The sequence below is a fragment of the Heterodontus francisci genome, chromosome 17 (assembly GCF_036365525.1).
Source record: "Heterodontus francisci isolate sHetFra1 chromosome 17, sHetFra1.hap1, whole genome shotgun sequence".
NCBI lineage: Eukaryota > Metazoa > Chordata > Chondrichthyes > Heterodontiformes > Heterodontidae > Heterodontus > Heterodontus francisci.
The window spans coordinates 3,305,572-3,325,712 of NC_090387.1; the positions used below are offsets into that span (position 1 = coordinate 3,305,572).

General features: G+C 46.7%; 1 protein-coding gene across 1 annotated transcript in view; it reads left to right on the plus strand.

The window, feature by feature from the left end:
• LOC137379140 (WD repeat-containing protein 88-like) overlaps nucleotides 1-12,365 on the plus strand; it is a 47,216-nt gene extending 34,851 nt beyond the window's left edge. The window contains exons 9-11 of the mRNA XM_068049855.1: nucleotides 6,223-6,291; nucleotides 6,853-6,945; nucleotides 11,481-12,365. Of these exons, the coding sequence (XP_067905956.1) occupies nucleotides 6,223-6,291; nucleotides 6,853-6,945; nucleotides 11,481-11,675 (357 nt within the window). The 3' untranslated portion in view covers nucleotides 11,676-12,365. The remainder of the gene's footprint in view (nucleotides 1-6,222; nucleotides 6,292-6,852; nucleotides 6,946-11,480) is intronic.
• Nucleotides 12,366-20,141: the final 7,776 nt, after the last annotated feature.

Here is a 20,141-nt window from a genome sequence, read left to right on the forward strand (position 1 = left end):
ACAACCCAAGCCTATCCAACCTCTCTTCATAGCTTAAATGTTCCATCCCAGGCAACATCCTGGTGAATCGCCTCTGCACCCCCTCCAGTGCAATCACATCCTTCCTATAATGTGGCGACCAGAATTGCACACAGTACTCCAGCTGTGGCCTTACCAAAGTTCTGTACAACTTCAACATGACCTCCCTGCTTTTGTAATCTGTGCCTCGATTGATAAAGGCAAGTGTCCCATATGCCTTTTTCACCACCCTATTAACCTGCCCTTCTGCCTTCAGAGATCTATGGACAAACACGCCAAGGTCCCTTTGTTCCTCGGAACTTCCCAGTGTCAGGCCATTCATTGAATACTTCCATGGCACATTACACTTTCCAAAGTGTATCACCTCACACTTTTCAGCGTTAAATTCCATCTGCCACTTTTCTGCCCATTTGACCATCCCGTCTATATCTTCCTGTAACCCAAGACACTCAACCTCACTGTTAACCACTCGGCCAATCTTTGTATCATCCGCGAACTTACTGATCCTACCCCCCACATAGTCATCTATGTCGTTTATATAAATGACAAACAATAGGGGACCCAGCACAGATCCCTGTGGTACACCACTGGACACTGGCTTCCAGTCACTAAAACAGCCGTCTGTCATCACTCTCTATCTCCTACAGCTAAGCCAATTTTGAATCCACCTTATCAAGTTACCCTGTATCCCATGTGCATTTGCTTTCTTGATAAGTCTTCTATGTGGGACCTTGTCAAAGGCTTTGCTGAAATCCATGTAAACTACATCAACTGCACTACCCTCATCGACACACCTGGTCACATGCTCAAAAAATTCTATCAAATTTGTTAGGCATGACCTCCCTCTGACAAAGCCATGCTGACTATTCCTAATCAAATTTTGCCTCCAAATGATGATAGATTCTCTCCTTCAGAATTTTCTCCAATAGTTTCCCTACCACTGACGTGAGACTCACTGGTCTATAGTTCCCTGGCTTATCTCTACAACCTTTCTTAAATAGTGGGACCACATTAGCTGTTCTCCAGTCCTCTGGCACCTCCCCCGTGGCCGGAGAGGAATTAAAAATTTGGGTCAGAGCCCCTGCAATCTCCACCCTCGCCTCCCACAGCATCCTGGGACACAAATTGTCCAGACTTGGAGATTTGTCCACTTTTAAGCCTTCCAAAACCTCCAATACCTTGTCACTCCCTATGACAATTTGCTCAAGAACCTCACAGTCTCTGTCTCTGAGTTCCATATCTACATCCTCATTCTCTTGGGTGAAGACAGATGTGAAGTATTCATTCAACACCCTCCCAATGTCCTCTGGCTCCACCCACAAATTTCCCCCTTGGTCCCTAATGGGTCCTACTCTTTCCCTGGTTATCCTCTTCCCATTGATATACTTATAGAATATCTTGGGATTTTCCCTACTTTTACCAGCCAGAGCGTTCTCATATCCCCCTTTGCTCTCCTAATTGCTTTCTTAAGCTCTATCCTACACTTTCTGTACTCCACTAATGCTTCCATTGATTTGCTCTCCTTGTATTTTCTAAAAGCCTCTCTTTTCCTTCTCATCGTACCCTGAATGTTTCTGGTCATCCATGGTTCTCTGGGCTTGTTCCTCCTACCTATTACCCTAGAGGGAACAAGTTGGGCCTGGGCCTGTTTTAATGGGGGACTTCAATTATCCAAACATAGACTGGGATAATCGTAGTGTAAAGGGCAGTGGGGGGCTAGAGTTCCTAGAGTGTGTTCAGGAAAATTTTCTACAACAGTATGTTTCCAGTCCAATGAGAAAGGAGGGACTGCGAGACTTGGTTCTTGGGAGTGAGGTGGGCCAAGTGAATCAAGTATCAGTAGAAAGGCATTTAGGGGATAGTGATCATTGTATCATAAGGTTTAGGCTGACTATGGAAAAGGACAAAGAGCAATCCAGGGTAAGAATAATTAACTGGGGGAAGGCCAACTTCATGGGGTAAGAATGGAGCTGGGCGAATAAATTGGAGTCAAAAGCTGGCAGGAAAACCGGTAGATGAACAATGGGCTACCTTCAAAGAAGAGATAGTGCGGGCACAGTCAAGGTTTAGATTAGATTAGATTAGAGATACAGCACTGAAACAGGCCCTTCGGCCCAACGAGTCTGTGCCGAACATCAACCACCCATTTATACTAATCCTACACTAATCCCATATTCCTACCAAACATCCTCACCTGTCCCTACATTTCCCTACCACCTACCTATACTAGTGACAATTTATAATGGCCAATTTACCTATCAACCTGCAAGTCTTTTGGCTTGTGGGAGGAAACCGGAGCACCCGGAGAAAACCCACGCAGACACAGGGAGAACTTGCAAACTTCACACAGGCAGTACCCGGAGTCGAACCCGGGCCCCTGGAGCTGTGAGGCTGCGGTGCTAACCACTGCGCCACTATGCCGCCCTCGAAGGTATGTTCCCTCGAAGGGGAAAAGTAGAGCAAACAAATCCAGAGCTTCCTGGATGGCAAAAGAGGTAGAGATCAAGATAAAGAAGAAAAAGTGTACTTATGACAGATGCCAGGTAGAAAATACTATTGAGAACCAGGCTGAATATAGAAGGTCCAGAGGGGAAGTGAAAAAGCAGAGAGAGAGCATGAAAATAGACTGGCAGCTAGCATTCAAGGAAATCCCAAATTTTTCTATAGGCATATAAACAGTAAAAGGGTGGTAAAAGGAGGAATGGGGCCAATTAAGGACCAGAAAGGGGATTTACACCTGGAGGCAGAGGGCATAGCTGAGGTATTAGGAAAAGTCCTGGGGAAAATTGTTGTCCAGAGAGATTTGGGTGTTCAGGTCCATTGTTCCCTGAAGGTGGCAACGCAGGTCAATAGAATGGTCAAGAAGGCATACGGCTTGCTTTCCTTCATCGGATGGGGTATTGAGTACAAGGGTTGGCAGGTCATGTTACAGTTGTATAAGACTTTGGTTCGGCCACATTTGGAATACTGCGTGCAGTTCTGGTCGCCACATTACCAAAAGGATGTGGATGCTTTGGAGAGGGTGCAGAGGAGGTTCACCAGGATGTTGCCTGGTATGGACGCCGCTAGCTATGAAGAGAGGTTGAGTAGATTAGGATTATTTTCATTAGAAAGACGGAGGTTGAGGGGGTACCTGATTGAGGTGTACAAAATCATGAGAGGTATAGACAGGGTGGATAGCAAGAAGCTTTTTCCCAGAGTGGGGGATTCAATTACTAGGGGTCACGAGTTCAAAGTGAGAGGGGAAAGGTTTAGGGGGGATATGCGTGGAAAGTTCTTTACGCAGAGGGTGGTGGGTCCCTGGAACGCTTTGCCAGCGGAGTTGGTAGACGCGGGCACGATAGCGTCTTTTAAGATGTATCTAGACAGATACATGAATGGGCAGGAAGCAAAGAGATACAGACCCTTAGAAAATAGGCGACATGTTTAGATAGAGGATCTGGATCGGCGCAGGCTTGGATGGCCGAAGGGCCTGTTCCTGTGCTGTAATTTTCTTTGTTCTTTTGTTCTTTGAATCCTTTGCATCTTTTTTTTTATTCATTCATGGGATGTGGGCATCGCTGGCCAGGCCAGCATTTGTTGCCCATCCCTAATTGCCCCTGAGAGAAGGCACTAGTGAGCTGCCTTCTTAAACCACTGCAGTCTTCCCACAGTACTAGCAGTTAGATACAACTGAGTGGCTTGATTTCAGAGGGCATGTCAGAGTCAACCACATTGCTGTGGGTCTGGAGTCACATGTAGGCCAGACCAGGTAAGGACAGCAGATTTCCTTCCCTGAAGGACATTAGTGAATCAGATGGGTTTTTACAACAATCAACAATGATTTCATGGCCATCATAATTCCAGATTTATTAATTGAATTCAAATTCCACCTTCTGCTATGGTGGGATTTGAACCCATGCCCCTACAGCAATACCCTGGGTCTCCAGGTTGCCAGTCCAGTGACATACCATTACACCACCACCTCCCCCTGTCTTTACCAAGGTAGAAGATGCAACCCAGGCAATGTTGAAAGAGGAGGCAAGTCAGGCACTAGATAGGTTTAAAATTGATAAAGAGGAAGTATTAGATAGGCTGAAACAAAAACAAGAAATGCTGGAATCACTCAGCAGGTCTGGCAGCATCTGTGGAAAGAGAAGCAGAGTTAACGTTTCGGGTCAGCGACCCTTCTTCGGGGTTCCGAAGAAGGGTCGCTGACCCGAAACGTTAACTCTGCTTCTCTTTCCACAGATGCTGCCAGACCTGCTGAGTGATTCCAGCATTTCTTGTTTTTGTTTCAGATTTCCAGCATCCGCAGTATTTTGCTTTTATTTTAGATAGGCTGTCTGTACTTGAAGTGGATAAAACACCAGGACCAGATGAGATGCATCCAAGGATACTGAGGGAAGTGAGGGTGGAAATCGCAGAGGCACTGGCCATAATCTTTCAGTCTTCCTTAGACTGGAGAATTACAAACGTTACAACCTTGTTCAAAAAAGGGGGGGAGGATAAGCCCAGCAACTACAGGACAGTCAGTTTAACTTTGGTGGTGGGAAAACTTCTAGAAAAAAATCAATAGTCACATGGACAAAAGCGAGTTAATTAAGGAAAGCCAGCATGGATTTCTGGAGGGAAAATCAAGTTTAACTAACTTGCTGGAGTTTTTTGAGGATGTAACAGAGAGGGTTGATGAGGACAATGCTGTTGATCTGGTGTACATGGACTTTCAAAAGACATGTGATACAGTGCCACACAACAGACTTGTGAGCAAACTTGTAGCTCATGGAATAAAAGGGACGGTAGCAACATGGATACGAAATTGACTGAGTGACAGGAAACAAAGAGTAGTGGTTAATGGTTGCTTTTCGGGCTGGAGGAAGGTTTGTAGTGGAGTTCCCCAGGAGTCAGTGTTGATTTTCCTGATATATATTAATGACCTAGACCTTGATGTACAGGGCACAATTTCAAAGTTTGCAGATGATACAAAACTTGGAAGCATTGTGAACTGTGAGGAGGATAGTGTAGAACTTCAAAAGGACATATACAATGTCCACCAATGTCCACCTTCCTCCAGCCCCAAAAAAAATCCATTAACCGCTACTCTTTGTTTCCTGTCACTCAGCCAATTCCGTATCCATGTTGCTACCATCCCTTTTATTGGTGGAATGGGCAGACAGGTGGCAGATGAAGTTCATTGCAGAGAAATGTGAAGTGATTCATTTTGGTAGGAAGAACATGGAGAGACAATATAGAATAAAGGGTACAATTCTAAAGGGGGTGCAGGAGCAGAGGGACCTGGGTGTATATGTGCATAAGTCATTGAAGGTGGCAGGACAGGTTGAGAGAGCGGTTAATAAAGCATACAGTATCCTGGACTTTATTAATAGGGGCATAGAGTACAAGAGCAAGGAAGTTATGCTGAACTTGTTTAAGACACTAGTTCGGCCTCAGCTGGAGTATTGCGTCCAATTCTGGGCATCGCACTTTAGGAAAGATGTGAGGGCATTGGAGAGAGTACAGAAAAGATTCATCAGAATGGTTCCAGGGATGAGGAATTTCAGTTATGAAGATAGATTGGAGAAGATGGGACTGTTTTACTTGGAGAAGAGAAGGCTGAGAGGTGATTTGATAGAGGTATTCAAAATCATGAAGGGTCTGGACAGAGTAGATAGAGAGAAACAGTCCCCTCTCGTGAAAGGATCAAGAATGATAGGGCACAGATTTAAAGTATTTGGTAAGAGAAGCAAAAGTGACATGAGGAAAACATTTTCACGCAGAGAGTGGTTAATGTCTGAAATGCACTGCCTGAGAGTGCGGTGGCGGCAGGTTCAATTGAAGCATTCAAAAGGGAATTAGACAGTTACATGAAAAGGAAGAATGTGCAGGGTTACGGGGAGAAGGGGCAGGGGAATGGAACTGAGGAAATTGCTCTTTCGGAGAGCCAGTGCAGACATGATGGGCTGAATAGCCTCCTTCTGCATTGTAACGATTCTGTGATATGCTGATAGGGTGAGATGAAGAGGGGTGGGAGGAGGCTCATGTGGAGCATAAACCCCAGTATGGACCTGTCGGGCCGAATGGCCTGTTTCTGTGCTGTGAATACAATGATAGGAGACATCTGGAATATGATCCTTTAGAGGAATATGAAATAGTAAATTGGTAACAGTTTAGTATGAATCTGTATCAATTTACCCAGTTTACCTCCCTCTCTGTCCACCTTGACAGGATCATAAGGATTGGGTGATGGATGTTGCAATCTCCTCAGACAACAAGTGGATTCTCTCCGCCTGCAAGGTAGTGATTATATTTGTGATAGTTTATAATATTTTCATCTACCATCTACAAGGCTCCTTCGACAGCACCTTCCAAACCCACGACCTCTACCACCTCGAAGGACAAGGGCAGCAGATACATGGGAACACCACCACCTGCAAGTTCCCGTCCAAGTCACACACCATCCTGACTTGGAACTATATCACCATTCCTTCACTGTCACTGGGTCAAACTCCTGGAACTCCCTTCCTAACAGCACTGTGGGTGTATCTACCTCACATGGACTGCAGCGGTTCAAGAAGGCAGCTCACCGCCACCTTCTCAAGGGCAATTAGGGATGGGCAAGAAATGCTGGCCTGGCCAGCGATGCCCGCATCCTGACAAATTAAAAAAAAGTCCAGTGCCATGTTAGTCTACTATCTCATTACCTGTCGCTGATATCCAATGGAATGTTTAATGGATTTTCTGTGTCATTGCTCTCAGGTTTAATTGTTTTAACTGGCCAAAGTCAGCTCTGGTTCTAAAACCTTCTGTTCCAGTTTCTAAGTTGCTTTTTTCACATCTTCCATTTTTTTTTTCTAGGACTCTACAGTGCGGGTTTGGAACATTGAAAGAATGGAACAGATTCCAGCTGTCAAAGCTGAATGGAGGGAACATGGGGAGAAAGTTGTCCAGGTTTGAGAGTCGTCTCTTCTTTGCTCAGTTCAGTTGGGGGTTGAGGTGCGGGGAGGGGGTTTGTTCCCTTCCTGTATGAAGGGAGTTTTATCAGGCTGCTCGTAATTTCACTGTTAATTTTCAGACAGCCACAGCATGTCATCAGTAAGTGTTGCTGAGTCAGGCTGTCTAGAAGTATCTCATCTTCCATCGCCGATCTGGGTGGAATGACCTATCATTTAATACAGTTCCTCTGGACTGTGGGAGAAAATTCTCCTGAGCTCCTGCTGTGAATCACAAGTTGAAATGACTGATAAAACATCATACAGAATCCTGGGCTTTATAAATAGAGGCATAGAGGACAAAAGCAAGGAAATTATGCCAAACCCTTTATAAACCACTGGCTCAGCCCCAGCTGGAGTATTGCGTCCTATTCTGGGCACCACACTTGACGAGGGATGTCAAGGCCTTGGAGAGGGTGCAGAGGAGATTTACTAGAGCGGTTCCAGGGATGAGGGAATTCAGTTAATGTGGAGAGACTGGAGAAGCTGGGGTTGTTCTCAGAGCAGAGAATGTTATGGGGAGAATTAATAGAGACATTCAAAATAATGAAAGCTTTTGATAGAGTAAATAAGGAGAAACTTTCCAGTGGCAGGAGGGTCAGTAACTAGAGGAGACAGATTTAAGGTGATTGGCAAAAGAACCAGAGGCGAGATGAGGAAAAAATGTTTTACGCAGCAAGTTGTTATGATGTGGAATGCGCTGCCTGCGTGTCTGTGTAAGTGTCTATGTACCTTTGAGTGTGTACCTGTATGTGTACCTGTGTGAATGTGTGTTCCTCTGTGTGTGTGTGTGTACTTGTGCATGTGGGTACCTGTGTATGAGTGTACCTGTGTGTGTGTACCTCTGTGTGTGTGTGTGTATACCTGTGAGTGTGTGAGTATACCTTTGTATGTGTGACTGTGTACCTGTGAATGTGAGTGTATGTGTTTACCTTTGAGTGTGTGTGTGTGTGTATACCTGTGAGTGTGAGTGTGATGTGTATGTGTGTGTATATATATCTGTGACCTGTGAGTGTGTGTTTACCTGTGAGTGTGATAGCATGTGTGTGTGCTTGTATGTATGAGTATGTGTACCAGTGAGTGTGTGTACCTGTGTGTGTGAACAAAGAACAGTACAGCACAGGAACAGGCCATTCGGCCCTCCAAGCCTGCGCCGATCTTGATGCCTACCTAAACTAAAACCTTCTGCACTTCCGGGGACCGTATCCCTCTATTCCCATCCTATTCATGTATTTGTCAAGATGCCTTTTAAATGTGCTATCGTACCTTCTTCTACCACCTCCCCCGGCAGCAAGTTCCAGGCACTCACCACCCTCTGTGTAAAGAAAGTGTGAGTGTGCGTATTTACCTTTGAGTGTGTGTATGTACCTGTGAGTGTGAGTGTGTATGTGTACCTGTGTGTCTACCTGTGTGTATGTATACCTGTGACCTGTGAGTGTGAGTCTGTGTGTGCACCTGTGAGTGAATTTCTTTTCTTTTTTTTCTTTTGGGCCTCCTTATCTCGAGAGACAATGGGTAAGCGCCTGGAGGTGGTCAGTGGTGTGTGGAGCAGCACCTGGAGTGGCTATAAAGGCCAATTCTAGAGTAACAGGCTCTTCCACAGGTGCTGCAGAGAAATTTGTTTGTCGGGGCTGTTGCACAGTTGGCTCTCCCCTTGCGCCTCTGTCTTTTTTCCTGCCAACTACTAAGTCTCTTCGACTCGCCACACTTTAGCCCCGTCTTTATGGCTGCCCGCCAGCTCTGGCGAACGCTGGCAACTGGCTCCCACAACTTGTGATCAATGTCACAGGATTTCATGTCGCGTTTGCAGACGTCTTTAAAGCGGAGACATGGACGGCCGGTGGGTCTGATACCAGTGGCGAGCTCGCTGTACAATGTGTCTTTGGGGATCCTGCCATCTTCCATGCGGCTCACATGGCCAAGCCATCTCAAGCGCCGCTGAACTCAGTAGTGTGTACAAGCTGGGGATGTTGGCCGCCTCGAGGACCTCTGTGTTGGAGATACGGTCCTGCCACCTAATGCCAAGTATTCTCCGGAGGCAGCGAAGATGGAATGAATTGAGACGTCGCTCTTGGCTGGCATACGTTGTCCAGGCCTCGCTGCCATAGAGCAAGGTACTGAGGACACAGGCTTGATACACTCGGACTTTTGTGTTCCGTGTCAGTGCGCCATTTTCCCACTCTCTCTTGGCCAGTCTGGACATAGCAGTGGAAGCCTTTCCCATGCGCTTGTTGATTTCTGCATCTAGAGACAGGTTACTGGTGATAGTTGAGCCGAGGTAGGTGAACTCTTGAACCACTTCCAGAGCGTGGTTGCCGATATTGATGGATGGAGCATTTCTGACGTCCTGTCCCATGATGTTTGTTTTCTTGAGGCTGATGGTTAGGCCAAATTCATTGCAGGCAGCCGCAAACCTGTCGATGAGACTCTGCAGACACTCTTCAGTGTGAGATGTTAAAGCAGCATCGTCAGCAAAGAGGAGTTTCCTGATGAGGACTTTCTGTACTTTGGACTTCGCTCTAAGACGGGCAAGGTTGAACAACCTGCCACCTGATCGTGTGTGGAGGAAAATTCCTTCTTCTGAAGACTTGAACGCATGTGAAAGCAGCAGGGAGAAGAAAATCCCAAAAAGTGTGGGTGCGAGAACACAGCCCTGTTTCACACCACTCAGGATAGGAAAGGGCTCTGATGAGGTGCCGCTATGCTGAATTGTGCCTTTCATGTTGTCATGGAATGAGGTGATGATACTTAGTAGCTTTGTTGGACATCCGATCTTTGGTAGTAGTCTGAAGAGACCACGTCTGCTGACGAGGTCAAAGGCTTTGGTGAGATCAATGAAAGCAATGTAGAGGGGCATCTGTTGTTCACGGCATTTCTCCTGTATCTGACGAAGGGAGAAACTGTGAGTGTGAGTGAATACGTGAGTGATTGTGTATGTTTGTGCGTATGTACGAGTGTGTGTGTACCTGTAAGTGTGTTTGTGTGAGTGTACCTGTGTGTATTTATGTGGGTGTGTACCTGTGTGTGTGTACTGTGAATGAGTATGTGTACCTGTGTGTGTATACACCTGTGAGTGTGTGTGCCTGTGTGTGTATACACCTGTGAGTGTGTGTGCCTGTGTGTGTGTGAGTGTGTATATCTGAGTGTGTGTACCTGTGTATGTGTCTCTCTATATACTTGTGAGTGTATGTACCTCTGTGTGTGTGTGTGTGTACCTGTGTATACCTGTGAGTGTGTGTATCTGTGTGTGTATACCTGTGTATGTACCTGTGAGTGAGTGTGTGTACCTGTGTACCTCTGTGTGTGTGTACCTGTGTGTATACCTGTGAGTGTGTGTACCTGTGTGTGTGTGTGTTTGTGTATACACTTGTGAGTGTGTACACCTGTGTATGTACCTGTGAGTGAGTGTGTGTACCTGTGTACCTCTGTGTGTGTGTACCTGTTTGTATACCTGTGAGTGTGTGTACCTGTGTGTGTGTGTGTGTGTTTGTGTATACACTTGTGAGTGTGTATACCTGTGAGTGTGTGCGTGTGTCTCTCTATATACCTGTGAGTGTGTGTACCTGTGTGTGTGCGTGTGTATATATACCAGTGTATGTGTGTTTGTACCTGTATGTGCCTGTGTGTGTACCTACCTGTGTGTGTATGTGTGTACTTGTGTCCATGTGTGTACCTGTGTGTACCTGTGTGAGTGTGTGTATACTTGTGCGTGTGGAAACCTTTGTATGAGTGTACCTGTGTGTGTGTGTGTGTGTATTTTTGGATACACCTGTGAGTGTGTGTTCCTCTGTGTGTGTGTGTGTGTGTGTGTGTGTGTGTGTGTACCTGTGTGTGTCTATGTGTGTGTACCTACCTGTGTGTATGTACTTGTGTCCATGTGTGTACCTGTGTGAGTGTGTGTACCTCAGTATGTGTGTATACTTGTGCGTGTGGGTACCTTTGTATGAGTGTACCTGTGTGAGTATGTGTGTGTATACCTGTGACCTGTGGGGGTGTGTGTATACCTGTGAGTGTGAGTATGTGTATACTTTTGAGTGTGTGTGTGTACCTGTGAGTGTGTATGTGTGTGTATGTATACCTGTGATCTGTGAGTGTGAGTCTGTGTCTACACCTGTGCGTGTGATTGTGTGTGTTTATGTGTATATACGAGTATGTGTGTATACCTGTGACTGTGTGTACCTATGTGTGTGTGTGCATACCTGTGTGTGTGTATACCTCTCTGTGTGTCTGTATCCCTCTGTGTGTGTGTGTGTGTGTACCTGTGTGTCTGTATATACTGGTGAATGTGTGTATGTGTGTGTACATCTGTGTGTGTAGCTGTGTACCCGTGTGTGTGTGTACACCTGTGTGTGTGTGTATACCTGTGTGTGTACCTGTGTACCCGTGTGTGTGCGTGTGTGTACCTGTGAGTGTGTGTACACCTGTGTGGTGTGTGTATACCTGTGAGTGTGCCGTTGCCTTATATCCTGCTGATATCTCTCCTCCTCTCCTCAGTGTACCCATTGTGGAAAGCCGTTCTCCAGATGCCACAAGGACGACTCGGAGTTTCTGACCCTCTGCGTCTTTTGCCGACAGTCAGCATCACCACAGAACTCTCTGCCCACCCTCTCACCCCCACCCCAATCCCGACCCCGACCCCGACCCCGCTCCCGCCCCCACTCATTCTCCCGTATCCGTAGCAAGAATTGAGGAAAGGTCACATAGCCTGTTAATTCTGCTCCATCTGGTGCATGTTTGTTCCTTCCCTCTCCCTCTGCCCTGCTAAAGAAACAAAGTTCCTCCGTTGGAAGCAATTCAAGTGATGGTGTCAATCTCTCTCTGACCTACAGTCAACTCTTTACAAACAGTCGGCTCCAAATAAACTCCCTTCTGCTGCATTCTGCTCCACTATCCCTGGAAACAGCTCATTCTCTAATCTCTACCTTTGAGCGAGGGTAGGAATTTTGTATGTGTCATCGGTCCTGGGCTCATTTCCCAAACTTCCTCCAAACACCGAGAGCATTCACTGTATTGAACTGAATTGAGTTTACTGCTCTGGACTCTCGTCCCACCCTCAATCCCTTCATCTGCTTCGATTTTTCTCGATAACTCAATGCCCTCGCTCCTTAAATCACTATTGGCCGACGGTTCCCGAATCCCTCCAAATGGGCAGCTGTCCCATTCTAATATAAACTGATAAAAGCACAGTCCCCAGAACCACCCCCTCACCCACCACTCCCACTCCCCCCCACACACCCCCCCACACACCCCCCCACACACACCCCCCACACACCCAACATCCCTCCCCACACACCCAACATCCCCCCCCACACACCAAACCCCCCCCCACACTCCCAACATCCCCCCCACACACCAAACCCCCCCCACACACCCAACATCCCCCCCACACACCAAACCCCCCCCACACACCCAACATCCCCCCCACACACCAAACCCCCCCCCACACTCCCAACATCCCCCCCACACACCAAACCCCCCCCACACACCCAACATCCCCCCCACACACCAAACCCCCCCCACACTCCCAACATCCCCCCACCACACACCAACCCCCCCCCCCACCCCCAGACACCTCCCACACCCCCCCACACTCCCACACTGATCTCATGCTGACTCATACCTGTCCTAATGATGATGTTTCTCTGTTTCATTTCCAACAATCCCAATTTGGATTTCAGTTTTCAATTCATTTTGTGGACACTTTCGATTGAATCCAGATCCATCAGTCAGTGGGAAGGGAACTCACTCATTTTGTTGTCATAATGTAATCAGTCTGACCCTAAAAATAAAACAAATGACATTATCTGGGATTGTAATCTCTCGCACTGTTTTTGCTCCTGAATCTCCCCCAAACATTTCCAGTTATTGAGGGCCGTGAATGTAGTCTGGGTCAGTGTGCCGTTTAGCCCCCGATTTTATCCAGCACTGTGAGTCTGATCAGATTCAGCCAAGAAACACACACAACAGCGCTCGTTAATCTAACAGGAAACCATGACAGAACAGCAGATTAACCCTGAATATGATGACCAGGCTGAAAAATTCCTGATGCCTGACTTTGGAAAAGGTCACATCACAAGACAGACAGGGATGGGGGAAGCCATTGAGCCCATCATCGCTCATCCATCCCAAGGAGAAACCTACATTTCTCCAACAACAGTGAGCTGTCTCTCAGTCAGAGTCCACGGGAGCGGGGGCTGGGGTCCAACAACAATGGTGGGACAGACAAAGGGGGGAGAACAGGATGAGACGAGAGTCAGCAGATGGAAAAGTGCAGAAACGGGAGTGTGGTTTCAGGGAAGATGAGGACAAGATTTTAAATTTAATGTGGTTGGAGAACAATTTGCATTTATATAGCGTCTTCAACAAAGTAAAATGTCCCAAAGTGCTTCTCAGGAGCACAAATCAGACACAATTTGACATAAGGAGACATTAGACAGATGACCAAAAGCTTGGTCAAGAGGTTGGTTTTAGGGACTGACTATGATTGGGCACAGTCAACACAGATTTACAGAAGGGAAATCCTGTTTGTCAAATTTATTAGAGTTTTTTGAGGATGTAACTAGTAGGGTAGATAAAGGGGACCCAGTAGATGTAGTATACCTGGATTTTCAAAAGGCATTCGTTAAAGTGCCACAACAAGGGGTAATAAGCAAGATCAGGGCTCATGGAGCAATATATTAGCATGGATAAAAGATTAGTTAATGGACAGGAAGCAGAGAGTAGGGACAAACAGGGCATTTTCAATTTGGCAGGCTGTAATTGTGGAGTGCTGCAAGGATCAGTGCAGGGGCCTCAGCTATTTACAATCTATATTAATGACTTAGCTGAAGTGACAGAGAGTAATATCCAAGTTTGCTGATGATACAGAGCTAGGTGGGAATGTAAGCTGTGAGGACACAAAGAGGCTGCAAAGAGATATCAACAGGTTAAGTGAGTGGTCAACAAGGTGGTAGCTGGAGTATAACGTGGGGAAATGTGAGGTTATTCACTTTGGTAGTAAGATTAGAAAATCAGAATATTTTTAAATGGTGAGAAACCTTTAACTGTTGGTGTTCAGAGGGATCTGGACGTGTCCTTGTACAAGAAACACAGAAAGTCAGCATACGGGTATGACAAGCAGTCAGGAAGACGAAAGGTATGTTGGCCTTCATTGCAAGAGGATTGGAGTGCAGGAGCAAAGATGTCTTGCTGCAGTTACACAGGGCCTTGGTGAGACCACATCTGGAGTATTGGTCCCCTTATCTGAGGAAGGACGTTCTTGCCATGAAGGGAGTGCAGCGAAGATAAACGAGGCTAATTCCTGGGATGGCAGGATTGACGTATGAGGAGAGATTGGGCCGACTAGGCCTATATTCACTAGAGTTTAGAAGAATGAGAAGGGATCTCATAGAAACCTATAAAATTCTAACAGGACTAGACAGGCTAGATGCAGGGAGGATGGTCCCAATGGCTGGGGAGTCCAGAACCAGGGGTCACAGTCTCAGGATATGGGGTATGCCATTTAGAAGTGAGATGAGGAGAAATGTCTTTACTCAGAGGGTGGTGAACCTGTGGAATTTTCTACCGCGGAAGGCAGTGGAGGCCAAGTCATTAAATATATTCAAGAAGGAGATAGATATATTTCTTAATGCCAAAGGGATCAAGGGATATGGGGAGAAAGTGGGAACAGGGTACTGAATTAGACGATCAGCCATGATTTTTTTTGAATGGCAGAGCAGGCCCGAAGGGCTGAATGGCCTACTCCTGCTCCTATTTTTCTATGTTTCTATGTTTGTAGCTGTACTGGAACAGCTTGGCTAAGGGTGCAGCTAGTTCTGGAGCACAGGTCTTCAGTACTATTGCCGGAATGTTGTCAGGGCCCATAGTCTTTGCAGTATCCAGTGCCTTCAGCCATTTATTGATATCACATGGAGTGAATTGGATTTGCTGAAGACTGGCATCTGTGATGCTGGGGACCTCAGGAGGGGGCCGAGATGGATCATCCACTTGGCACTTCTGGCTGAAGATTGTTGCAAATGCTTCAGCCTTGGCTGATCGAGAACGCGAGGGCACAGATTTAAAGTATTTGGTAAGAGAAGCAAAAGTGACATGAGGAAAAACTTTTTCACACAGCGAGTGGTTAAGGTCTGGAATGCACTGCCTGAGAGTGCGGTGGAGGCAGGTTCAATTGAAGCATTCAAAAGGGAATTGGACAGTTATATGAAAAGGAAGAATGTGCAGGGTTACAGGGAGAAGGCGGGGGAATGGCACTAAGGAAATGTTCATTCCAGAGAGGCGGTGCATTTACGATGGGCTGAATGGCCTCATTCTGCGCTGTGAAAGTTCTGTGATTCTGTCTTTTGCAATGATGTGCTGGGCTCCCCCATCATTGAGGATGGGAATATTTTTGGAGCCTCCTCCTCTGGTTAGTTGTTTAATTGTCCACTACCATTCATGATTGGAAGTGGCAGGACTGCAAGAGCTTGGATCTGATCTGTTGGTTGTGGGATCGCTTAGCTCTGTCCATTGCATGTTGCTAACGCTGTTTAGCATGTAGTCCCGTGGGTCAGAGTCTCAGGATAAAGGTCAGCCATTTCGGACTGAGATGAGGAGAAATTTCTTCACTCAGAGGGTTGTGAATCTTTGGAATTTTCTACTGTAGAGGGTAGTGGATGCTCAGTCGTTGAGTATGTTCAAGACTGAGATCGATGGGATATGGGGATAAGGCAGGAAGGTGCAGTTGAGGCAAACACCTTTATTGAATGGTGCAGCAGGCTCGAGGTGCTGAAGAGCCTACCCCTGCCCTTATTTCTTATGTTCTTACGGGACAGGAGCAGTAACAGTGGGACGGCGGTGGGGGAGACAGAGTGGGACGGGGCGGGGGGGGAGACAGAGTGGGACAGGGGGGAGACAGTGTGGGGTGGGGGGGAGACAGAGTGGGACAGGGGGGAGACAGTGTGGGGCGGGGGGGAGACAGAGTGGGACAGGGGGGAGACAGTGTTGGACGGGGTTGGGGGGGAGACAGTGTTGGACGGGGTTGTGGGGGAACAGTGTGGGACAGAGGGGAGACAGTGTGTGACACTGGGGGGGAGGAGACAGTGTGTGACACTGGGGGGGGGAGACAGTGTGAGACACTGGGGGGGGGAGACAGTGTTGCGCGTTGTGGGGGGGACAGTGTGGGACGGGGGGGGGAACAGTGTGGGACGGTGGGGGGGGACAGTGTGGGACGGGGGTGGGGGGATGGATTAGACTGGGTGCTTCCTGTGGGTAAAAGCAGCAGTGTGGATTCGATGGGCTTCCTTCAGTGCTGAACCATTTTACAAGAAATCATTTCATCCTGGATGAATTCAGACTGAATAAAAACCAGAAATGCTGGAAATACTCAGCAGATCTGGCAGCATCTGTGGAGAGAGAAACAGAGTTAACGTTTCAGGTCAGTGACCTTTCATCAGAAATGTAAAAGGTTTTAAGCAAATAAAGTGGGCGTGGTGCAAGCGATAACAAAAGAGGTGTTGATCGGACAAGGTCACAGAGACTAATTGACCCGAAGGTCATGGAGGAAAGGGTATGTTAATGGTGTGCTAAAAGACAAAGCTTTAGTGCAGAGAGGGTGTGAATTGACAGAAAAATGAACAGCCCTGGCCAAATGCACAAAAATGAAAAAAAAAACAATGGGCAGGCACATGGTAAAAAAAATGAATAATGAAACAAACTAAACTAAAATAAAAATCAGAAATAAAAAAGAAAAATATTCCTAAAAATAAAAAAGGGGGCCCTCCATGCTCTGAAATATATCCAAATTTGCTGACGATACAGAAATAGGTGGGAGGGCATGTTGTGATAAGGACTTAAGGAATCTGCAAGGGTTGAGTGAGGGGCAAAAACTTGGCAGATGGAGTTTAATGTAGGAAAGTGTGAGGTCATGCACTTTGGTAGGAAGATTCAAAATGGAGAGACTCCAAAGAAGTGCAGCGCAGAGGGATCTGGGTGTTCCTGTGCATGAAACACAAAATGTTAACATGCAGGTGCAGCAAGTAATTAAGGAGGCAAATGGAATTTATGCCTTTATTGCTCGGGGGTTAGAGTTTAAAAATAGGGAAGTCCTGTTACAACTGTACAGGGTGTTGGTGAGGCCGCACCTGGAGTACTGTATACAGTTTTAGTCCCCGTATTTAAGGAAGGATATATGGGCATTGGAGGCAGTTCAAAAGAGATTCACTAGGCTGATTCCTGGGGTGAAGGGGTTGACTTATCAAGAACGGCTAAACAGGTTAGGCCTTTATTCATTAGAGTTTAGAAGAATGAGAGGTGACCTTATTGAAATGTACAAGATTCTGAGGGGGCTTGACAGGGTAGATGTTGAGAACATGTTTCCACTAGTGGGGGAATCTCGAACTAGGGGACGTAGTTACAGAATAAGGGGACATTCATTTAAAACTGAGATGCGAAGGAATTTCTTCTCTGAGGGTAATGAATGTCTGGAATTCTCGACCCCAGAGAGTTGTGGAGGCTAGATCACTGAAAGTATTTAAAGAGGAGGTAGATAGATTTTTGAAATATCGGGGAGTTGAGGGCTATGAGGAGCTGGCACGAAAGAGGAGTTGAGGTTGGGTTAGATCAGCCATGATCTTATTGAATGGTGGGGCAGGCTTGAGGGGCCGAATGGCCTACTCCTGCTCCTATTTCTTATGTTCTTAGGTTGAAATTATTGACCTCAGTGTTCAGTCCGGCAGGCTGTAGTGTGCCTAGAACAACGAACAAAGAACAGTACAGCACAGGAACAGGCCATTCGGCCCTCCAAGCCTGCGCCGATCTTAATGCTGCCTAAACTAACACCTTCTGCACTTCCGGGGCCCATATCCCTCTATTGCCATCCTATTCATATATTTGTCAAGATATATCTTAAACGTCGCTATCGTATCTGCTTCCACCACCTCCCCTGGCAGCAAGTTCCAGGCACTCACCACCCTCTGTGTAAAGAACTTGCCTCGCACATCCCCTCTAAACTTTGCCCCTCGCACCTTAAACCTATGTCCCCTAGTAACTGACTCTTCCACCCTGGGAAAAAGCTTCTGACTATCCACTCTGTCCATGCCGCTCATAACTTTGTAAACCTCTATCATGTCGCCCCTCCACCTCCGTCGTTCCAGTGAAAACAATCCGAGTTTTTCCAACCTCTCCTCATAGCTATTGCCCTCCGTACCAGGCAACATCCTGGTAAACCTCCTCTGTACCCTCTCCAAAGCCTCCACGTCCTTCTGGTAGTGTGGCAACCAGAATTGCACGCAATATTCTAAGTGTGGCCTAACTGAGGTTCTGTACAGCTGCAACATGACTTGCCAATTTTTATACTCTATGCCCCGACTGATGAAGGCAAGCATGCCGTATGCCTTCTTGACTACCTTATCCACCTGCGTTGCCAATTTCAGTGACCTGTGGACCTGTACGCCTGTCAATACTCCTAAGGGTTCTGCCATTTACTGTATACCTCCCACCTGCATTAGACCTTCCAAAATGCATTACCTCACATTTGTCCGGATTAAACACCATCTGCCATTTCTCCGCCCAAGTCTTCAACCGATCAATATCCTGCTGTATCCTCTGACAATCCTCATCATTATCCGCAACTCCACCAACCTTTGTGTCATCCGCAAACTTACTAATCAGCCCAGCGACATTTTCCTCCAAATCATTTATATATACTACAAACAGCAAAGGTCCCAGCACAGATCCCTGCGGAACACCACTAGTCACATCCCTCCATTCAGAAAAACACCCATCCACTGATACCCTCTGTCTTCTGTGACCGAGCCAGTTCTGTATCCATCTTGCCAGCTCACCTCTGATCCCGTGTGACCTCACCTTTTGTACCAGTCTGCCATGCGGGACCTTGTCAAAGGCTTTACTAAAGTCCATATAGATAACATCCACTGCCCTTCCTTCATCAATCATCTTCGTCACTTCCTCAAAAAACTCAATCAAATTAGTGAGACACGACCTCCCCTTCACAAAACCATGCTGTCTCTCGCTAATAAGTTTGTTTCTTTCCAAATGGGAGTAAATCCTGTCCCGAATAATCCTCTCTAATAGTTTCCCTATCACTGACGTAAGGCTCACCAGCCTATAATTTCCTGCATTATCCTTGCCACCGTTCTTAAACAAAGGAACAACATTGGCTATTCTCCAGTCCTCTGGGACCTCACCTGTAGCCAATGAGGATGCAAAGATTTCTGTCAAGGCCCCAGCAATTTCCTCCCTTGCCTCCCTCAGTATTCTAGGGTAGATCCCATCAGGCCCTGGGGACATATCTACCTTAATGTTTTGCAAGACACCCAACACCTCCTCCTTTTTGATAATAAGATGACTGAGACTATCTGCACTCCCTTCCCTAGGCTCATCATCCACCAAGTCCTTCTCTTTGGTGAATACTGATGCAAAGTACTCATTTAGCACCTCGCCCATTTCCTCTGGCTCCACACATAGATTCCCATCTCTGTCCTTGAGTGGGCCAACCCTTTCCCTGGTTACCCTCTTGTTCTTTATATACGTATAAAAAGCCTTGGGATTTTCCTTAATCCTGTTTGCCAATGACTTTTCATGACCCCTTTTAGCCCTCTTAACTCCTTGCTTAAGTTCCTTCCTACTGTCTTTATATTCCTCAAGTGCTTCGTCTGTTCCTAGCTTTCCAGCCCTTACAAATGCTTCCTTTTTCTTTTTGACTAGGCTCACAATATCCCGCGTTATCCAAGCTTCCCAAAACTTGCCAAAATTGTCTTTCTTCCTCACATGAACATGCTGGTCCTGGATTCTAATCAGCTGACGTTTGAAAGACTCCCACATGTCAGATGTTGATTTACCCTCAAACAGCCGCCCCCAATCTAAATTCTTCAGTTCCTGCCTAATATTGTTATAATTAGCCTTCCCCCAATTTAGCACCTTCACCTGAGGACTACTCTTATCCTTATCCACAAGTACCTTAAAACTTATGGAATTATGGTCACTGCTCCCGAAATGCTCCCCCACTGAAACTTCGACCACCTGGCCGGGCTCATTCCCCAATACCAGGTCCAGAATGGTCCCATCCCTAGTTGGACTATCTACATACTGTTTTAAGAAGCCCTCCTGGATGCTCCTCACAAATTCTGGCCCATCCAAGCCCCTAGCACTAAGTGAGTC